Consider the following 18,925-nt stretch of genomic DNA (forward strand, 5'->3'; position numbering starts at 1 on the left):
TGACAACATTTTTTTTGTGTGGAAAAGGACGGTTGACCCGGTAAAAGCAGAAAGGGCTTCCAAATAACCTTCAAGAGGGCCGACTGCAAGACCTTACTGGGGCAAAGACAATTAAAAAAATTCAGAGAGTCTAGCTTGGTAAGAGTTTGCCTTGGACTCCACACCAGGCCTCAAACTTCTCCCATGACCTGGCTTAAATGAACTTTGCAGAAGGGTGCTTGAGAGCAAGGATGACATCTACCACTTTGGGAGATACATTAAACGCAGTTAACTGTTGTCGCTTAATCTCCACGCTTGGAGGCGTAAGCAAGTACAGTTTATTTCAGAAAATTGTTTCCCTAAAACTTGCAAATACAATAATCCTTGTAATACATAGTTATATAAAAATTTAACCAAATTAATCCATGCAAGTTAATCATACAACACTTCGGTTTAAAACCCTTGATAACAATTTCTATAAGTATTTGGATCAACATACAATCTATGCGTAAAAGATCCAAAACAAGATATTCATAAAATCAATTGTAAAGAATAAGACAAATGTGTGCAAATTAGCTATAAACTGACCTAATCTAATTCCTTCTTACTAAGGAATGGCTTCTAGCATAGTATGCACCAAAACACAATTTCGTAAAGTATCCCAGTACAGGCACTACCATGGTCAATCACAGTTTGCCCATGCAATTTGAATAGTGCTATAAACCAGTTTAGAGTAAACTAAAATGTAAGGTTATTTGTTTTCCTTATGAGGCCTAGGCCTGTAAGTACAGTCAAAGATGCGGTCAAAAGCAGGTTTGCCAACCTGCTTGGAGGTGTAGATTGTGCAGGTGAAGACTCTGCCCCGCAGCTGCAACAAAAGAGACTTCACAGAAACACCAACGTGCAAACCTTTTGACACTGCTTGTTCGACAGTAGTGAAAAAAATTAAGGCAGATTTCTCATCATTGCCGAAAGATGCTCTGCACTATCTTGGGATGTAGACACAGTCAAAGATCCTGCCAGGTGGTTTACTATCAGGAAAATATCCTAATGCTCCAGCGAACTTCAGAAACACAGAGCCTCCTGGAAGAGGACCCCATTCTGCCCTCCTGGATGCATTACATGGCAGTGATGGGTCCATGAGTACCTGCATAAGTCTCGCCTTGATGAACAAAAGAAAGACCTTGAACATCAGGCGAATGGCTGCAATTTCAAAAGATGGTTATGAAGCCAGGGTTTTTTCCAGAAACCTCAGATCTCCACCTACCCCAGATGACCTCCTCAACCCAGCAGTGACACATCCATCACCATATCAGCTTTGATTAGTGAAAAGAGCAGGGCATGCTGCTAGTCCAACTGCGGGCGAGCAGCTACCATTGAAGATAATCTGCAGTCTCCTCTGAAATCGGAATGGCATCCAATAGGTTTTCTTGGTGCTTGGCCTAATGAAACTTCAAATTCCATTACAGAGACCAGCAGGAGGCTAGAAGACAGTCTTAGCGAGATCAGAGGCTGAAACAGCGAGATCAGAGACTAACTTTGCTGGACTCATTGCAACGGAGGGAAGGCCCTAAACTGCACAATATCAAGGACAGCTCTGCAAAGGAGCCAGGTGTGACTTCGGCTTATTTATCATGAACTCCAATGGTAGCAGATGATCCACTGTAGTCTGGAGGTGGTGTACAATTGTGGTGTTCAAGTCAGTCGTCCAGATAGGTGGAACACTGATATCCCTGATCTCCAAAGATGGGCAGAGACCAACATAATCACTTTTTCATGAACACTCAAGGAGCACTAGTAGGGCTGATTGGGAGCACGGCAAACCAAAAATGCACCAGGCCTTCTGTGAGCTGCAAGTAACATTAATGGGACTGCAAGACAGGTATATGAAAATAAGAGTCTTGCCGGTCCAAGGATGGCATCCAGTTGCTTGAGTCTAGGGCAGACAATCTGGGTCTGGGCGAGGGTTTTAAATTTGTCCTTCCACAAAAAGTCTTACAGAGGATGAAAAATGGAAGATGGGCTAAAGGCTGCCATCCTTTGCCTGCACAAGTCAATAGCAAGAGTAGAAACCCTCCCCTCTTTCTGAACCCAGAACCCTCTCAATTGCTCCTTTGGAAGGTAAAACTCGCACCTCTGCAACAGTATAAACAGGTGTTCCTCTGAGATTTGCTTTCATGGAGAGGAGAGTGGGATGGGTGGGGGAAGGGGAAGAAGAAGAGTCCGCAGAACAGAAAGAAACAGTAGGGAATAACCATACTGAACAATTTGAGGGACTCTATGGAGTAAGATGTTTAACGAAAAAATCAGGCCATCTGCCTATTCACCGGTGGGCAAGAACAGGCTTTGATCAGGTGCCACTTAAGGCATCAGCAAGGGCCTCATTGAAAGGGAGCAAGGGCTCAGATGTGGCTGTTGCAGGTGGTACGATTTCTGCAAGGACCAAGCTATACCAGACTGATGAGCCCTAATCAGAGCCAAAGGTTAGCAGGCCTCAGTACACAGAGTCGAGAAACCAGCAGAATCAGTCGAAAAACTTGCAGTTGACTATACGAAAAGGGGTATTGCCTTACACTGTATTTGCAGATACAAATATAATCGGGTATATATTGGAATGGTTTTTTTATGGTCTTGTGTTTATTTACGGTTTTGATAAATGGGTCATGCTAGATTCCCTTCGAGTTAAGCCCCTCTGCTCAGTGCCACAGCTACCCAGTACTGAGCTACAGGTTGATTTAAAGAACCCCGACATGGAATAGTGACATTTCTTGGTGAGGTTTCATAACCACCCCCAACAAAAAATCCACTTTCTTACAACAATTATCTCCACTGCTACATGGACAACTGTGAATCAGGATAAGACAAATACATAAGTTGGTTTCCTGTGGTACAATGTGGTTGAGTGAGTGTTCCCTCGAGCCACTATGACACATCAGAACCAGAGTCCAGCCATCTGTTTAATCTTGAGGCTAATCAACATCAAGCAAAATATGAATGAATGAAATTGAGTTTCTATAGCAGGTTTCTACCCTGAGGCCTCGTAGCGCTTAACAGACCGGACAAGCTGGAAGCACATCAAGTTAGTGCGTAGTACTAAAAAGATTGGTTTTAAGAAGTTTACGAAAGGCCTGTAAGTTTGGTTCCATACGAAGAGTAGGGAGGGGGCGGGTGGGGGCGGAAGAGAGAATTCCAGAGGTTAGAAGCATTCAGGGAGCAAGAATGTCTACTCCAGCTAGATCTACGTACTTTCCTTTCCTTGTGGTAGCAAGGAAGGTGGAAGTAGCGAAGACTCCTAGAAGGATGGTAGGGAGTGACCAGGGGGTGGATAATGGCAGGGCCACATTTCCAAATGGCTCTGTGAGCCAGGCACGTGGCCTTGAATCGTATCCTCGACTGAATTGGGAGCCAGTGAAGATTACTCATTGCGGGTTTCGCTGATTGTCTCCAAGGAATCTGGAGAAATTGGCGGGCCGCACAATTCTGGATCACTTGTAGTTTTTGGATAGTGGCCTGAGGGGCACCCGGATACAGAGCATTCCCGTAATCCAGGCGGGACAGAATGAGGGCTTGCACCATAATCATTCTCGCCTGGAAGGGGAGTAGGATTTTCCTTAACATCCTCATCAGGCTAAAACAAGTAGCTGAGAGCTTGGTGGCTTGATGATTGAAACAGAGGGAGCTGTCTAGGCTCTTAATCGGATTCTTTGGGGTAGGCATAGTGCCAAGACAGGTTGGACATGAGAATGCCGAAGAGGGTGATGGAGATTTGCCCAGAAACATCAATTCAGTCTTGTCCTCATTTAGCTTAAGGTGATCGTTCCATCCATTCGGCTACCACCTCAAGGCAGGTGCCCAGAGCGCAAGATGAACCCTCAGTTCCAGTACCAGTTGGGTATCATCTGCGTAGGTGATGATTTTTAAGCCTAATGGAAGGACTATCTCTGCCAAAAGCGCCATATAGGTGTTAAAAAGCGTGGGGCTCAGGGAGGAACCCTGGGGAAAACCTCAGCTAAGAGGCCACCGGTTTGATGTTGCAGTGCCCTCAAAGACCTGAAAGAACTGGTCTTTAGAAAAGACTGGAGCAAAGTAAGAGCCAGGTGTGTCACTCCAAGATTATTTTTATTCGCTCAATCAGGGTGTTATGATCAACAGTGTCAAATGCAGCACTGGGGTCAAACAGAATGATTGCTGCTGAGCCGCCCTGATCCAAAAGTCTCCTTGCCGCCTCTGTTACTGCCAGAAGGGCCATCTCTGTTCCTGTCTGGGAATCATGGAGCAAGTTGTTAGACTCCTAATAGTGTACTAGCGTAGAGTTTATATATCTCAATCGGCTTGCTCAGCCAGGGAAGGAGGGAGATGGGTCGATAGTTGGCCCTGTTGGAGATATCTAGATTTGTTTTTTCAAAAGGACTCTAACCTAAGCACATTTCCAGGCACGGTACCCATGGCGATGGAGGCGTTTAGAGTGTCCAAGATTAACCGGCGAATGGCATCAGTAACTAGGGTGAGATGCTGCGGAGGAGCGGGGTCCATGGGAGAGCCCGAGGTTACTCTGGAAATAAGTGTATCAAGGAGACCTAGCCTAACATGGGAAACTCCGCTAAAGAGCACTGTAATTCGGGAAGGGAACTCCCAGTGCTGGGAGCTGTAGGCTCACTCTGGCGGGGAGGGAAGGATTGACATATCAGGTGAATTTTTTTATGGAAGTATTCCGCCACGTTGTTACAGCGAACTAGTTCATCCTCTGCGTTGGGAGATTTTTGCGGTATGGTGGAAAGGGATTTAGCAATACGGAAAAAATCTTTGGGTGAATTTGCAGCTGCACTAATCCTCTCCTCATAAAATGAGGATTGGGCGATTTTAATTTCTGCCTTATAGTTTCTAATTGCCTCTCTATAATCAATTTTCATCTCTTCTGCTAAGTTCTGTCTCCATCTCCTTTAAAGTTTCCAACTGCCAATGAAAAGGGTTCTACGTGCGAGGGAGTAATTGCGCCTCGCTGAGTACCCGTCTATGTGGTAAGTTATTTGACTAATAAAATGGTGCTACAAGGGGAGGGGTGACCCTAACAACCCCTCGAAAGCTGTTGTACAGAACAACCGTAATTCAAAAACCCAGTCCCTGTGCATACGCAAGTAAATATACATATAATAAGTACAATTTTAGAACATTTCCAATTGGTAATAAGAAAAATGAAGGGTGTAGCCTTGTAGGTCTTAATTCTTTAGTACTCGAAACAAGATAACCCCAGCCGACACGTGTTTCGTCAGAGTACAAATAAACTCGGACTCTTCAGGGCTTACTTCCAATGGAAGCACGTGGAACAATCCCTGAGCCAGTGTTAATTCCAACCCGGTTCGGGTGTTGATCAATTCTCAGATAGCTCTCAGAAAAATTGCATAGATGACGACCAAGCGGAGTCTGCTCTTATGTTGTGGGCTGTGTGTAATAAAGCCGTAGTATTATTCAGGGCAGACTAATTGAAAGGTATCTTCCCGATATACGGTGTGTTTATTAAAATTCTTAGAGTTTCGGTTCAAACCTGTGCCAATCCCATAATGGTCTGTGAATCCGTTGGTCTGCCCCACTACTATTCCGGTGTTCTTGTATGATGGCGAAAATTGCTGCACATGTATATTTACTTGTGTGTGCACAGGGACTGTGTTTTTCCTTTAAAGTTTCCTACAGGTTTGTTTAAGTTCCCTTAATTTGGGGGAATACCATGGTGCCGATTTTTGTTTGGATCTCTTGTAGGAAGGATTTTTTGAAATAATGTGTCCAGTGAGCTTTGGATCCAGAGATCGAAGTTATTAGCCTTCTCAGGATCAGGAACAGAAGGAGTGGTGGCAAACAATGCTGTGGACCATTGGCTGAAGGAGAGATTTGACCATTTCCTATCTAACGTCAGAGTAGCACTCAGAGGGAAAGGAAGCTATGGTCTCCCAGACCAGAGGAATTCACTGGGAATAGGAGTCCCAACCGAAAGATTCTAGTCGTTACTGAACACAGGATCAAGGAGATGACCCTTGACATGCGTAGGGGCGAAGCCTTTCTGCTTAATTTGAAGTGCCGAGGTTTGTTAGTAGCTCTTTGGCCAAGTGGTTGGAGGGGTCATCCAGGTGAATAGTAAGATCCCCCAGTATTGTAAAATTAGCTGGGGTTAGTGCTAAATTAGCAACGAAAGTTGTAAGTGCACTAAGAAATTGTCCTATGGGTCCTGGGGAGGGCGGAAGAGCAGTAGACCAGAGAATGTACTAGTGGGTGAAGATTCTAAGAAAAAGTTCATACTTTCGCAGTCAGGTAACCCATCAGTAGAAGACAGACAACAAAAATTGCCTTTAAAAATTATAACTAGACCTCCACCTCTTCCAGTCTTGTGGTCCACTCTGTATTAAATACCCCGGTGGCAAGGTCTGGGTGATCGCTGGGTCAGCTTCAACCTGTAACCAGGTCTGTCAGGAATAAAGCATCGAGTTTAAGATCTTCTATTAAGAGTGCAAGATCAACTGAGTTTTTTGGCAGAGAACAACAGTTTAGAAGGAATAATTTTAGCAGAGGACCAATGTCTGGTGCATCCTTACTAGGAGGTTGAAACTTAAAATTACAGTGGGAGCAACTGGATGAACTATTAGTGAGGATCAGCAAATGTAGGCAGTTGGTGCCCGTGACACCTCTTGTATTGATTAAGGTCTAAGCACTGTAGATGAGATTAATTTTTTGAAAACTGCCAGGGGGTCGTGGCTCCTAGACCCGGACGGGCACAGACTGGCTTGCCTTTGGCGCACCCTCTGCGCGCAGGGTCTGGCATGCTGCCTATGTACTGCCCAACTAGCACACGGACCTCCTGTCTCCGCCCCCAACCGGAAGCGAGGAGCCTCCTACACCCTCCACATCAATCAGGTGGAACCTGCGGTGGACCAGGGTGCAGCGGGAACAAGCGTGTCGCCTGCCTGCACGCGCGTCAAATTTTGCAAGAACTTTGAGAAAGACATGTGAATATTCCTGTGCTTGTGACCTCATGTTTGAGATGGTCCTGAAACACCAAAATGTCTAAACACCAATAACCACTGGTGTTCGAAATTTGAGAAATCACAGGAAAATACCCGCTGCAATTCACAAATAAACATTGAAAATAGAAAACCGGGGCTATCAATTTCGCTTTGATATGTTATGTTATGGTGGTGATTTATATAGCGCACGGCTACTCGGGCAGAGTGTCCCGGCGCTGTACAGATCTGTAGAGGGAGTCAGAGCACACCAAAACACACTAAAGGCCAAAAAGCCAGGTCTTAAGACTTTTCCTGAAAGACAGGAGATTGTCTGTTCTTCTCAGTGAAAGGGGGAGCTTATTCCAAAGCTGCGGAGCACGAGCCCTGTAAGAGCAACCTCCAATGCGTGAATGCTTTACTGCTGGGACGACAGCCAGGGCTTGTGTGGCCGAGCGTAGAGATCTAGAAGGATGATAGAACTGGACATGTTTCCTAAGGTAGACTGCACCAGTACCATGGAAGGATTTAAAAGTCATGGTCAAAGTCTTGAAGATGATACGCTTCTTCACCGGGAGCCAGTCGAGTGAATCAAGGAGGGTCGAGGTATGGGACCTGCGGCTCAGGCCAAAAATGGCCCTCGCGGCAGAGTTCTGTACAGTCTGTAGGCGAGCCAGGAGGTACTCTGGGAGACCTAAATAGAGCACATTGGCATAATCGAGCCTGGATCCAATCATTGCTTGCACAGTAATTCTCCTATGACAGTGCGACAGTAGTGGAAGAAATTTCCTGAGCGTGCGTAGTAGACCAAAACATTGGCCGACTAAAGTAAGGATCTGAGGTTTAACGGTAAGACCATTGTCAATTTTGACACCCAGATTCTTGGCGACCGCAGTAGGGGACGAAGGAGGATGCATATCTGCCGGCCACCAAGATTACCATTGAGTATCAGGAGAGCAGCCAAAAAATAACATTTCAGACTTGTTTTCACATAAGGAGATATTAGTGACTGAAAGGACTTTCTTTGGGCAAGTTAGGCAATGTTTTTCTGGGAACCATGGGTCTGATGAAATATCTGGCAGATTTAGGTTGCCTAAATACTATTGTTGACTTATCCTCTTAGGTGCAACTATACCAACAGGCAACCATAAAGTTGTTGCAGGGCAGCCATGAGGTAATTTTATTTAATTTCTTTAAGTCACTCATGCCTTCTCAATCAGGGGCGTTTTGGTGGTCGTGTTTAGGTTTCCAAGAGAAAAGCTACTATAGACAGAAGAGAACCCTTGTTTAAGGAGGTTTTAACCAAACTAATTCGCAAACTGGTGACAAGCATGGAGCAGGTGCAATTAAGAAGCACACCACCCTTGAGTGGTTTAGGAATCGGCGCCCTTTTAGTAAAGGAATCACTGTTTCATTTAATTAGGGAAGAACAGTAATATATCCCCGAAGGGCAGCATTCTGTAAACTAATGACTGGCTCCCTTTACCTTTCCTTCAAGTGCCTTTTGTGTTATGGGTCATCTCTAGTATTGTTTCTCCTTTATCCATGGTTATTGACGGGTGTAGTGAATCATCCCAAAAATGTATGGTAATTACAGTTTCTTCTCCACACAACATTACGGTAGGTTTAAATAAAAATATTTTTTAACTCACTTTCTCTTATAAAATCAAGGTTAAGTTATGGTTATGAAACCTGACAAACCACTGAAAATGGCCTGTAATCATAAAGTGCACAAAACTCACATGCCTAGGCTGAAAAACGTAACTCATCCTTCCCAGAAATGAACTGGTCAAGGTCCTACACGTGACAGACTGCATCACAAATAACCATGAGGACAAAATACCACCGTACCACTGACCTTATGATGACATTACTATGGACAGAATAGATTCTTTCTTGATTATGGTATAAATGATGTATTAAGTTCTATCATTTACCTTCAAAATATAGAGAAGTCTATATGCAGACCAAATGTTTTTCAATTTCAGAAGCCTCAGTTATGGTTTCCGCAGGGAACAGTAACTGGTCAATTACAGGGTATGGTTGAAGTGTTTATTTCGTAAGCATAACTTCACCTTACCTGTGTTTAAGGGTACATATATTTATAAGGGCAAGAACCAACTCTGCGTATAAAAAGACAGTTCTCTCTTAACACATGCTGGTCCAGATCTTTAGTCCTACATCCAGGTCTACTATAATCTGGTGAGGCCTTCAGTGGAATGCATATTCCTAACGTTTTATATGTTCATTATGAATTTATGATTAAAGTACCCGACTGAAAAATGGCATAAGAGTTAATGGACAGGAAAAAGGAAAGCCATTGGGGGAAATCAAAGAATAATAGGCACTATATTCAAAAGCTGGAGTGAGGATTCACATGGTGGCAGGCAGGGTGACTGTTAAAAGTCGCAATAGGAGAGCTGTTTTATGCACCAAGTGCAAGAGTGGAGTTCGTGGAGGTAATTTTATCATAGGAAGCATCACTGCACACCAGGATGATGGCAGGAAAGGAAATAGCGGGGATAAAGCGGATTTCTCAGTCTTGTGGATGCAAAGGGAATTATGGGGTGCAAAACAAACGTGGGCTAACTTTGCTGCATTAAAATGCCACACTAATACCCATATATTGAAACTGCTTTTATACTTGCATTTGCTCAGATCAGAATGATGTATATACATATTAACATGGTTCAAGAATTTGTATTTGTTTCGTCCAATATATATTATAGATAATTTTCTTACACCCATAGTTTAGGTTGTGAGATTGTTCAGAAATGACTATTTGAGCACATATGTTTAGCGCAAACCAATTGCTGCACGAACAGAAGCACAATGTTATTGCAGGCCTACCAAGTTCAACAAAACACCAATCAATACCTAGTCGATTTTATATAATGGCATGATACTACCCGTCATAAATCAGTTCATTAAACAGCCAAGACAAAAACATGAATATATCTAGCACGGACCTCCAATCACATTGTACTACTTCGTTAAGACCACCTCATTTAAAGAGCTGGATTTCATCAACGAAGCAACACATTTAAAACATCCCTCATTATCAAACCAAGTCACATTCTCTTTTCCTTAGTACTTACTCGACTGCAGATTGAATAATCCTCACGAGTCCTGTCTGCATTTAATTCAGTTCAGTCTTAAGTAGTTAAAGAAACTGTGTTCAGTGGCAACTAATAACTACTGACCTATAGTGACACAGTCCTACAATAGGCTTGTCGGGACTAAAAAAGTTTTTCCAAAGAAGCTGATTAAGACTTCAAGAGGTTTGTAGAAAGAATCAATGGCTCCTCTGTACTAATGCCGTAGGTCCCGCACAGAAGTGATAAAAGCAGAACTCCATTAGTTATGCTCAATTAAGCTCCAAAAACTCGCTCAAAAATGTGTTTAGTCTGTGCAAAATCTAATGGCAAATAGCTTTTTGTCGAATCTCGTTGCAATCCAAAGGCTTCATTAAAAATGCTTGAAGACTAGAGAAGCAGCTATGGAAACATCTATAGAGGTGGTTATGCCTACGATTCATTGGAAAGTAATTTAGAGCAGAAGATTCAAGCATCTGAAATAACTTCAGCGGAAGGAAATGGAATTAAAATACGCATGGAAATAGGAAACTTTATTGGGCAATTTCAATTTACAGTGAATTGAACAAGCACTTGCATACCTTTGCTGGGGTGGAGGATTGTAGCTTGGTGCTCTACTTTGCCAGGAATCTGCAAAGTAAAATAAACAAATAAATAAGAGTTAACATTTTATTAATACTAGTCAAACTGAGAAACGAGAGTGTTCTGCAAACACTGACCAACTGCGGGATTTCAGCGACTTGAAAATGCGCCGGTGTTGACAGGAATTCGTTCAGGTCATTCAAACGTTTTTGACATACAAAGTGTATATTAAGGATAATATATAAAACTCGGAGTACCCAATGAAGAGACTAAAACGGCCATTCCTTAATATAGTACCGAGTTTTCATTTTAAAAGTGTAAACTAATTCGATAAAACACCACTAACGCCTAAATACTCTTCACGCTTTTCACAGTGCAAATAGCATGGTTTACTCCTAAAACAACTCCCTCCTTTTGCCATTTCAAGTGAACAGGGCACCTTCCTCCCCTTCCATGAAAGCAAATACTATCAGAAATAAACAATAAACAGCAGGCGCCTATGGTTACACCTGTTCATTCAACTACCCTGTCAGGAGATATGAGCCTGGAAGGGTTATGCAGGACACAGGGAAAATCCGATAGAAATCGCCAAAAATGCATTATGCTTTGAAACAGCTTACCTACTTCCCAACTCAATAGAAGACACGTAACCTAATTCATGGTCATGAAAAAGGAAGAAGATAACTGAGCTGCTAAATTACAAGAAAAAACTTAAGGGCGGGCAGAGTGCGGGATCCGGAAAAGCAGCAAGGAGTCATTCAAGAAAATATCTTGCGGGAGTTGACTTGTTGAAATGTCTGCACGCCTGACCACCTTATGTGACAGAATTCAAACCGTGAGGGTTTCCCGACACTATCTGAGGAACGAGAACAGGGCTACATGGTAGGTTAGAACCACTTTTCACAGTTGGGATGTACCTTAACAATTGTGTGAAGACAGTGTTTAAAATACACAAATAGAGCTACAGGGCCTGGTGCTGACCCAACAGTCGACCAAAGGTCACCTTGTTGTGAGCTCTTGCACCTTTGGCAAATTTCAGGTTCCCTCATTGTAGTTTGCCCACTCTCTTCGCAAACTCAATCCAGGTACACAGTGGAGATGGTTGACCAGTGCTGTCAATCAGTACCTTCCTCTCAATCCGTTCCGCTACACCCAGTTCTTTTTCCCTTCCGTCCACAGCTGCCATCTTAAGGTGGAGAGAGAGTATAGGGAAGACCGAGTGCACCCCACCCCCTTCACTGCAGACGGCACTAGAACAAAGTACTAAAAGATGGCTTAGCAGCAAAAGAAATACCGCAATCTGCAGGTGAGTGAAGGTTATCCATGTTTAAAATGTATGGTAATACAGCTACTGGGCCTAGTTCTGACCCAACTGTATACTTCCAGTATGTTCTCCTGGCAGTGTGCGGTCTTGCAGCTCAGTACATTGTCTTTTTAAATATCAGGTTTTCACTTTATTACTGCCTCTACTCTCAACCTCCCCGGAGGACATGGAACAGCTGACTGCCTGATGCAGTTATGTGATGTTAACCACCTCACTGCTTAATCGGAGTAACTGCTGAGAGGCTAAGACTGCATACACTAACGATCTATTTCTGTTTGCACTGGAAAGAAACTGGGAAAGGCCGGTTTGACCTTCACATCACCCAGGTCAACACCTACATCCATTCTCCTTCAATTCACTTAAATTACATTTACCACAAGCACCAAATACCTTCTTTAATGATTCCAGAGGTCAGTCTTGGGGGGAATAAGACCATTTACCAAAGCTATCTGTGTCCAGTACATACCTCAGATGCTCCTCCATGGCTCTTGGGTGCATCTCAAGGCGTTTCACTGATTGCTGCGTTTCACCAACACATCTGAAGGTTATTTCTCAAGTAATCCTGGATGGACTCAGCATTTTACCCTAGCTTACTGCTATCAGTAAATTTTGGAAGAGCTAACCCTCCCTCACTCGTGGGGTGGGCACCAATGTGCACTTACCTTAAGGAAGCGAATACTGAATTGCGTGCCTATGATAATAAAAAGGACTGAAAGTAATTTGTAGGAGCAGAGCATTAGGTATTGTTTTCTTGAGTAGTGATTTCCTAGATTTGTCAACTTTGCCCAGATTGTGAAGCTTCATTTCTTAACACGTATCACCTCAGGACAAGCTACCTGTGTGAGAAAGTGTCCTCTTTCTTGCATGGTATGCCCCCACTTTTTGCTGATGTACTTTGACTGAGTGTGCTCTGGGCTCCTGCCAATCAGGTGCCCAGGGCCTGTGTTCCTTCCCTAAAACTGTATTGAAGCTAAAACCCAATTGGCATCTCTGGCCACATGTCAGTCCCTGGAAAATGGTACCCTAGGTACCCAGTGCACTGTGACCAGAGAAGACCCCTAAGGGCTGCAGCACTCATTGTGCCACCCGCCAGGGCCCTGCACCCTGACACCCACACACTGCCTTTGCAGACTGAGTGTCCTAGTGCAGCACTAAAGAGTCAACATGGCACACATCCCGGTGTTCCATGCCCACAAACCCACTGCCCTGGCATACATCAGTCGCCCCTCTAGCTGGGTGCCCTATTCCAGTGGTGTGGGCACAGGCACATGAGCCCTGTGCCCCTACAATTCCTAGGGCTATTCCTGGGCACTGTAAGTGCAGTGATGCCATTAGGAGTATATGGCGCTGGGAGGTTGTCATTATGAAACTCCACAGCCCATAATGGCTACACTGAAGACTGACAAGTTTGATATCAAACTTCTCAGCACATCAAATCCACACGGATGCCAGCATTGGATTTAAAGTAAAATGCACTACAGAGGGCATCTTAAAGATGCCCCCTGAAACCTAACCCACAATCCACGTCTTGTCTGAGGCTGCCTAGGCTGCCACACAGACATGTTGCTGGACCCCTGGATGTAGAGCCCCCGCTCTCCTGGGCCTGCAACAATGCACATCCTGGGCGAGGTCCTAGGTCTCCTCCCCCAGATTGGGCAGGGGGAAGCTTCAAAAGCATTCCGCCTTTGTAAGGTTCTCCAGGCCACTTGCTGTACTCTGCAACGGGGCCCCACCAGTTCTGACCCCCACTCTGGCGGGAAGACTGGTGGGAAACCCTATGTGAGGAAAGGGGGGGTGTCAGCCTATGCCAACTCCACCCCTTAGGTGGGAAAGGCGAGGTGAAGCACAACTCCGGGCTCTGGCCATCTTGAAGATGGGGAGCCCTGCCCAATCAGAGATAGGCTCCTGCCCCCCCTCCCACAGGAGAGGAGCAGTATAGGGGGTGTACTCACCCCAAGACAGGGACCTATTGGTCCCTGCCTTTCACCTACCTGTAACGCTCCTAAATGTAGTATTTAGGGGCACCCTGAACCTTCAGTCCTCAGATCCAGATTTCAAAACAAGAAAGAAGACCAAGAAGACCTGTCGTGCAGCTGCTAACAAGAGGACAACACCAACTAACTTGGCCCAAGCCCCACAGGTCTGTTGATCCTTGAACTTGCTCCTTCTAAATCACAGCATCTCCTGCGGACAGCAACCTCGAGAACCCCAGGGGACCTGCCTGCCTGGACCCTTTTAGAGACTGGGACTCCCATGAGCAGTGGCTCTGCTCAGACAGCAATACCCCTGGTGCCAGCCAAGAACCACAAATCCAGCCCACTGCACCCGCTGAGCCCGGCCTGTGCCCGAGTGGACAAAGACCCCGAGGACGGCCCCCCAGGTGTTTCGGACCTGGAATCCAGTGCCAAAGGACCCTCCTCGATGACCCAGACAACGCCTGCAGACTCCGAACCAGGGACCCCTCCAACCGTGAACAGCAGAGGGTAAGATTTCCCGACGTCCATAGACACCACTATATCCCGCGCCCGTTGGCCTCCAGTGCCCAACTCCGGGGTGCCTACCTATACTCCAAGATCCCAACTTACCCCTCGAAGTGTTGGTCGCTCCAGAAGATCCTCCGTCCCCGAGCCTGCAGCCATTGTTCCCTTTTCAAGACCTCTATTGAATAACATTGAGCCAGGTCCAGGGAAGACATGGCTTGGCAGTTCGGGCTGGACTGTTACCATGAGGTACAGGGTCAGACTGATTTGCATATAGCCATGTCTGAACTGGGGTGGCAGAGTGGGCTAAAGAACGGTGATGGATTAAACCCAGATCTTTTGACTGGGTGTGAGTGTTTGATTGATTCAGATGCTCCGTCCATCGCCACCCCCTTTTGTACTGTTTTAGATAGAGGTCCCAGTGCTGAACCTAAGAGTCCAGCACTGGATTACAAAAGTAATGTGAACATTTTCCTGCAAATTGAATTTCCTTCCATAGGATAACATTAGTAATTTCAACTGAAAAAGTTTCTAAGTGTCAACTTTTAAAATACAATAATATTCCTTAAAAATCACTACAGTACCCAAAACGCTTTTACTTAACTGTTTACAGCTCATATTCCGGGACTGAATGTAAGATCCAGTCCTGTGGTTAGAAAAGTAATCTACAAAGTAACTAAGTGCATTTAACTAAACATTCCCATTGAGCTCAATGTTTTTGTGTTGCCTATTGCAACAAACTAACTACTGCATTCAAAAAGTCTATTGCCTATTTGAAAAGTATTTAACTAAAGTAACTCGTCCTGAGAAAGTATACTTTGATACCTTGTTTGTTCTAAAATAAAACTATCTTTTGATACAAAACAATCGGCCTAGAGTTCAGTTCTTGAGTGTGTGAGACGATTTGCTGACTGAATGTGTACAACAAATGCTTTACACGGTCCTCTGATACTGCCTTACTGCTCGACTAAGCTACCACTTTAGAGAGTAAGGTTATATCTAACTTAAGCCTCTGCCAAACCTCTGGAGACTCTATATACTGGACCAAAGTAAGGTACGGTTTGTATATAGAGCCACTTTCCTACACCGTAGGGCAGCACTAGTGGAGGCATAGCTGTTCCGACCACACGACTCAAGCCATCTGGACTCGAGGGAGGAAGCATTAACTGAGGCAGGGAAGGCAGTTTGCAAAACAAACCTCTGCACGTCAGGGTGGACAAATAAGCAAACTGGATCATGTGGAGCAGGACGGTGACAGTGCAAGACAGAACGAGCCACTGGATCACCGGAAGCCGGCCGAATCCAGGTGCCCAAAAGGGCATCATAAAGAGAAGCTTCAAAGGGCACAAGCGGCTCCACATTCCCCGAACCAAGGTGAAGGACATCAAGCAGAGGGTCCACAGACAATGGGACTGAAGGGGGCCGCATGTTCAGAATACGAGTGGCCAAGGAGACTACTCTCAGAAAAGCAGCACCAGCCTCGGTAGCCCTCCATGGAGGAGACAGCAGCTCATCTGTAGGTGAGGGCTGTAAACTAAGCCATCCAAGACACTGAGGGTGCGACCAATGCCTAAAGGAAGAGCCCCATGGACGAATGGGGTAGTGATGTGGCTCCTGAGTAGGCGGGAATCCTGCTGGGTCCACAAATTATAAGGGGGGGCACAGGCAAGGTAATATCTGGCTCCACTGGACGTGAGAGCGACACCAAACTCTCTCCAGAAGCTCCTGGAGAAGTCAACAACCCGGCGTCGATGCAGTGCCAAAAAGACTTTTGTCAGCGCCAATCGTGCCTCGTCCAACACAGACTAGACTACATCCAGCACCAAGTCAGCCCTGTCCTGCGCCGAATCCATGACAAGCTCCGCTTCCGAAGAGGGAGAAGGCGCCCCACCTGCACCGACTCAGCCTCAACTACAACATGCTCGGACTCCGAAGTAAGAAGGGGAGTCTGAGCCGGGAGGAGAGTTTACAGCGCAGGCACTGCACCGCCCCCGGCTCCGGACAGGCGGACGCCTGCCCAGAAGGCAGAGGTGTGCTCTAAGCAAGGCTTTGAGCATCAGCAACCACCTGCGACGCCACAGGGATCCCCACGGGACTATGCAGCGGCAGGGGTGTTATGAGTCGTAGAGGGGGACCCAGCTGCACCCTGACAACATATCTCCGTCGTCCCTGGAGGGCAAGGGCTCATGTGGTGCCGGGGGCAAACCCACCGGGGCGAGTCCGTCAGGGACCCCATAAGTAGCTGAGGCCTTGAGGACGCCCCAGGGACAGGAGAGGACTCAAGGGAGGCCTGCAGAGCTGCGGCATAGGCCGCCATCTGGGTCTGAGTCGACCCACGCCCGGGTAGGGCAGATAGAGGAGGGGTGACTGCCGGGGGCGCATGTCAGGAGGGTTCCGGGAACCAGCCCCTGACAACAGATGAAAGTGAGGTCGAGGTCCTCGGCGACATGCGCCGCAACTTACCAATATGGGGCGAACGACGTCCCTGGGCCCCAGAGGGCGATAGACGGCGCAACTGGAAACCAGAGGGGCCTGTCGGCGATGAGGAGGCCGGAGGACGAGACTACTCCGACCGGGACAGGCGAGCCAAAAAAAAAGCTTCATCCAGTGCTCCCGCCGGGACTTCGGCTTGAGGTGTTGGCAGGCGTCGTAGTCCGTCGAGTCGTGGTGTTCACCCAGGCACCACATACAGATAAGATGTGGGACCGTCACAGACATTTGCCGCGAACAGGAAGTACAAGTTTTAAAGCCTGAAGGCATTGCACACTGTTCCAGAAGTGAAGCGTCAAAAGGGCCTGAAAACAGGCCAGAGGAATGGCTTACTCCGGATCCGTGTTGCACGTCGAAAAGGAAAACTGACATCAGCACGCCGGGAGGGACTTACATGAGGACGACGTCAGGGCTGGGTCGTGTGGCACCATCCCCCGGCGTGCAGAGGTGCTGCTGCAAAAAAATTACGGATCCAGTCTGACGCCTGGGGATATCCTGAGTTAAGGAATCTGCGGCTAGATGTCTATCAGATTGTTGATTCAATGTGGGAGCTGTGCCTCTGATAGACTAAGCTCAAAAGGGTATCCGGATGACATAAAATGAAGGGTCTGCTTTCAAACATTCCTCAGCAATAAACTACAATAAACCTGAGCAGCTATCTGATCTGCCAAACTCAAAATCTAAAATAGTGCAGGAGTCTGAAGAGTGGTACCCTGCAAAGGCCAACACATCTAATACCATTAAATTTAGTGACACTTGGGGTAAAAATCCTCTGCATCACTAACACCACTGAGCTTGAAAATCGTGCCAGCAAACAAGTACTGCTTGTTACAAGATATAATCATAAGGGTACTCTTTTTCGGAGAAAGGGCTTTCACCCCCGTCTAGGAGCACAGGCCTTTACAGTAGTACCACCAGTAGGAAGACCACCTATTGGCAGTCCTCAATTGCTTGCAAACTACTAAAAGTAGGGTGCTACGCCTTTAACACTCATGGTGGGATTCAAAGGTGAAAGTATGATTGCTGCGATCTGTTTGCACCCAGAGTATGAGGACAATGCTTTAACACCTACAAAGCCCTGTACTTGGGAGAGAAGTTTAGATTACCTCTGCCATTGATAAAACTCACCTTTACTCTATATCCTGCGATGCGGTCATCGCCCATGGAAATTGTAGCAGATGCAGGCCTCAGTATGAAGCAAACGCACAACAAATTGGCCTTTCAGAAGTGAGCTGACTTATGAACTCGATGCCTGCAAAACTGACGAGCAACAGACCGAATGCTTCCCCCAGGACTGAAGGAGCCTATAACGTTTTAACTATCATCCTGCCTTAACCAGCAGAAGGTTATTAATACATGGTTAATTTCTTATTTTGACACAGAGAAGGCTTCAATGTTACATAGTGGAGAAGCTGTCAGTACGGAGAAAAAAATGGACTGCTACCTTCTCTCTAGACCAGGCACAATCTGGAAAACTAGTGTAGGCTCCGTTCTACCTGGTGACCTGGGTAAAGGAGACCTCATCTGCTTGCCAAGAACATGGACTGCTCCTCCCAGGAGTGATATGAAAGCAATTAAGACAATCATGTCTCAGCTGACTGGACGATCTGCACGCGTACAGTTAAGTGGAACAACTAGACCCAGAAGTCACAAGGTCACCATAACCCATCCATTTAAGTGGAAACAAGACATTTGTCCTATCTATTGCAGCATCATTAATGAATGCATAGGATAGCCTACACTCTCCCAGATCCCTTCAGCTAAGGCAAAGGCAATATACTTTCACACACCTGGGACATGAAGTACAACTCTGCTAGCTGAAGGAGTTCACCCTGATTGCGGAACCTTTTGAACCGTCTTTCTAGTCAACATTGCTTCAGAAATATAAGAGGTTGAAGTTGCATTGACCATCTTACCCCAAAGGGCAAGTTCCAAATTGAGAATGGTGTTTCCAGTGGGTGTCTGTAGCGGGTGAGTACATAGTCAGGT

At 46.0% G+C, this 18,925-nt stretch overlaps 1 protein-coding gene across 1 annotated transcript in view; it reads right to left on the reverse strand.

Annotated features, from left to right (window-relative positions):
• Positions 1 to 18,925, reverse strand: part of XRN2 (5'-3' exoribonuclease 2) — a 380,297-nt gene that overhangs the window by 28,063 nt on the left and 333,309 nt on the right. The window contains exon 28 of the mRNA XM_086927507.1: positions 10,642 to 10,690. Coding sequence (XP_086783633.1) covers positions 10,642 to 10,690 — 49 coding nt within the window. The remainder of the gene's footprint in view (positions 1 to 10,641; positions 10,691 to 18,925) is intronic.

The sequence above is a fragment of the Lissotriton vulgaris genome, chromosome 6, assembly GCF_964263255.1.
Source record: "Lissotriton vulgaris chromosome 6, aLisVul1.2, whole genome shotgun sequence".
Classification (NCBI taxonomy): Eukaryota; Metazoa; Chordata; class Amphibia; order Caudata; family Salamandridae; genus Lissotriton; species Lissotriton vulgaris.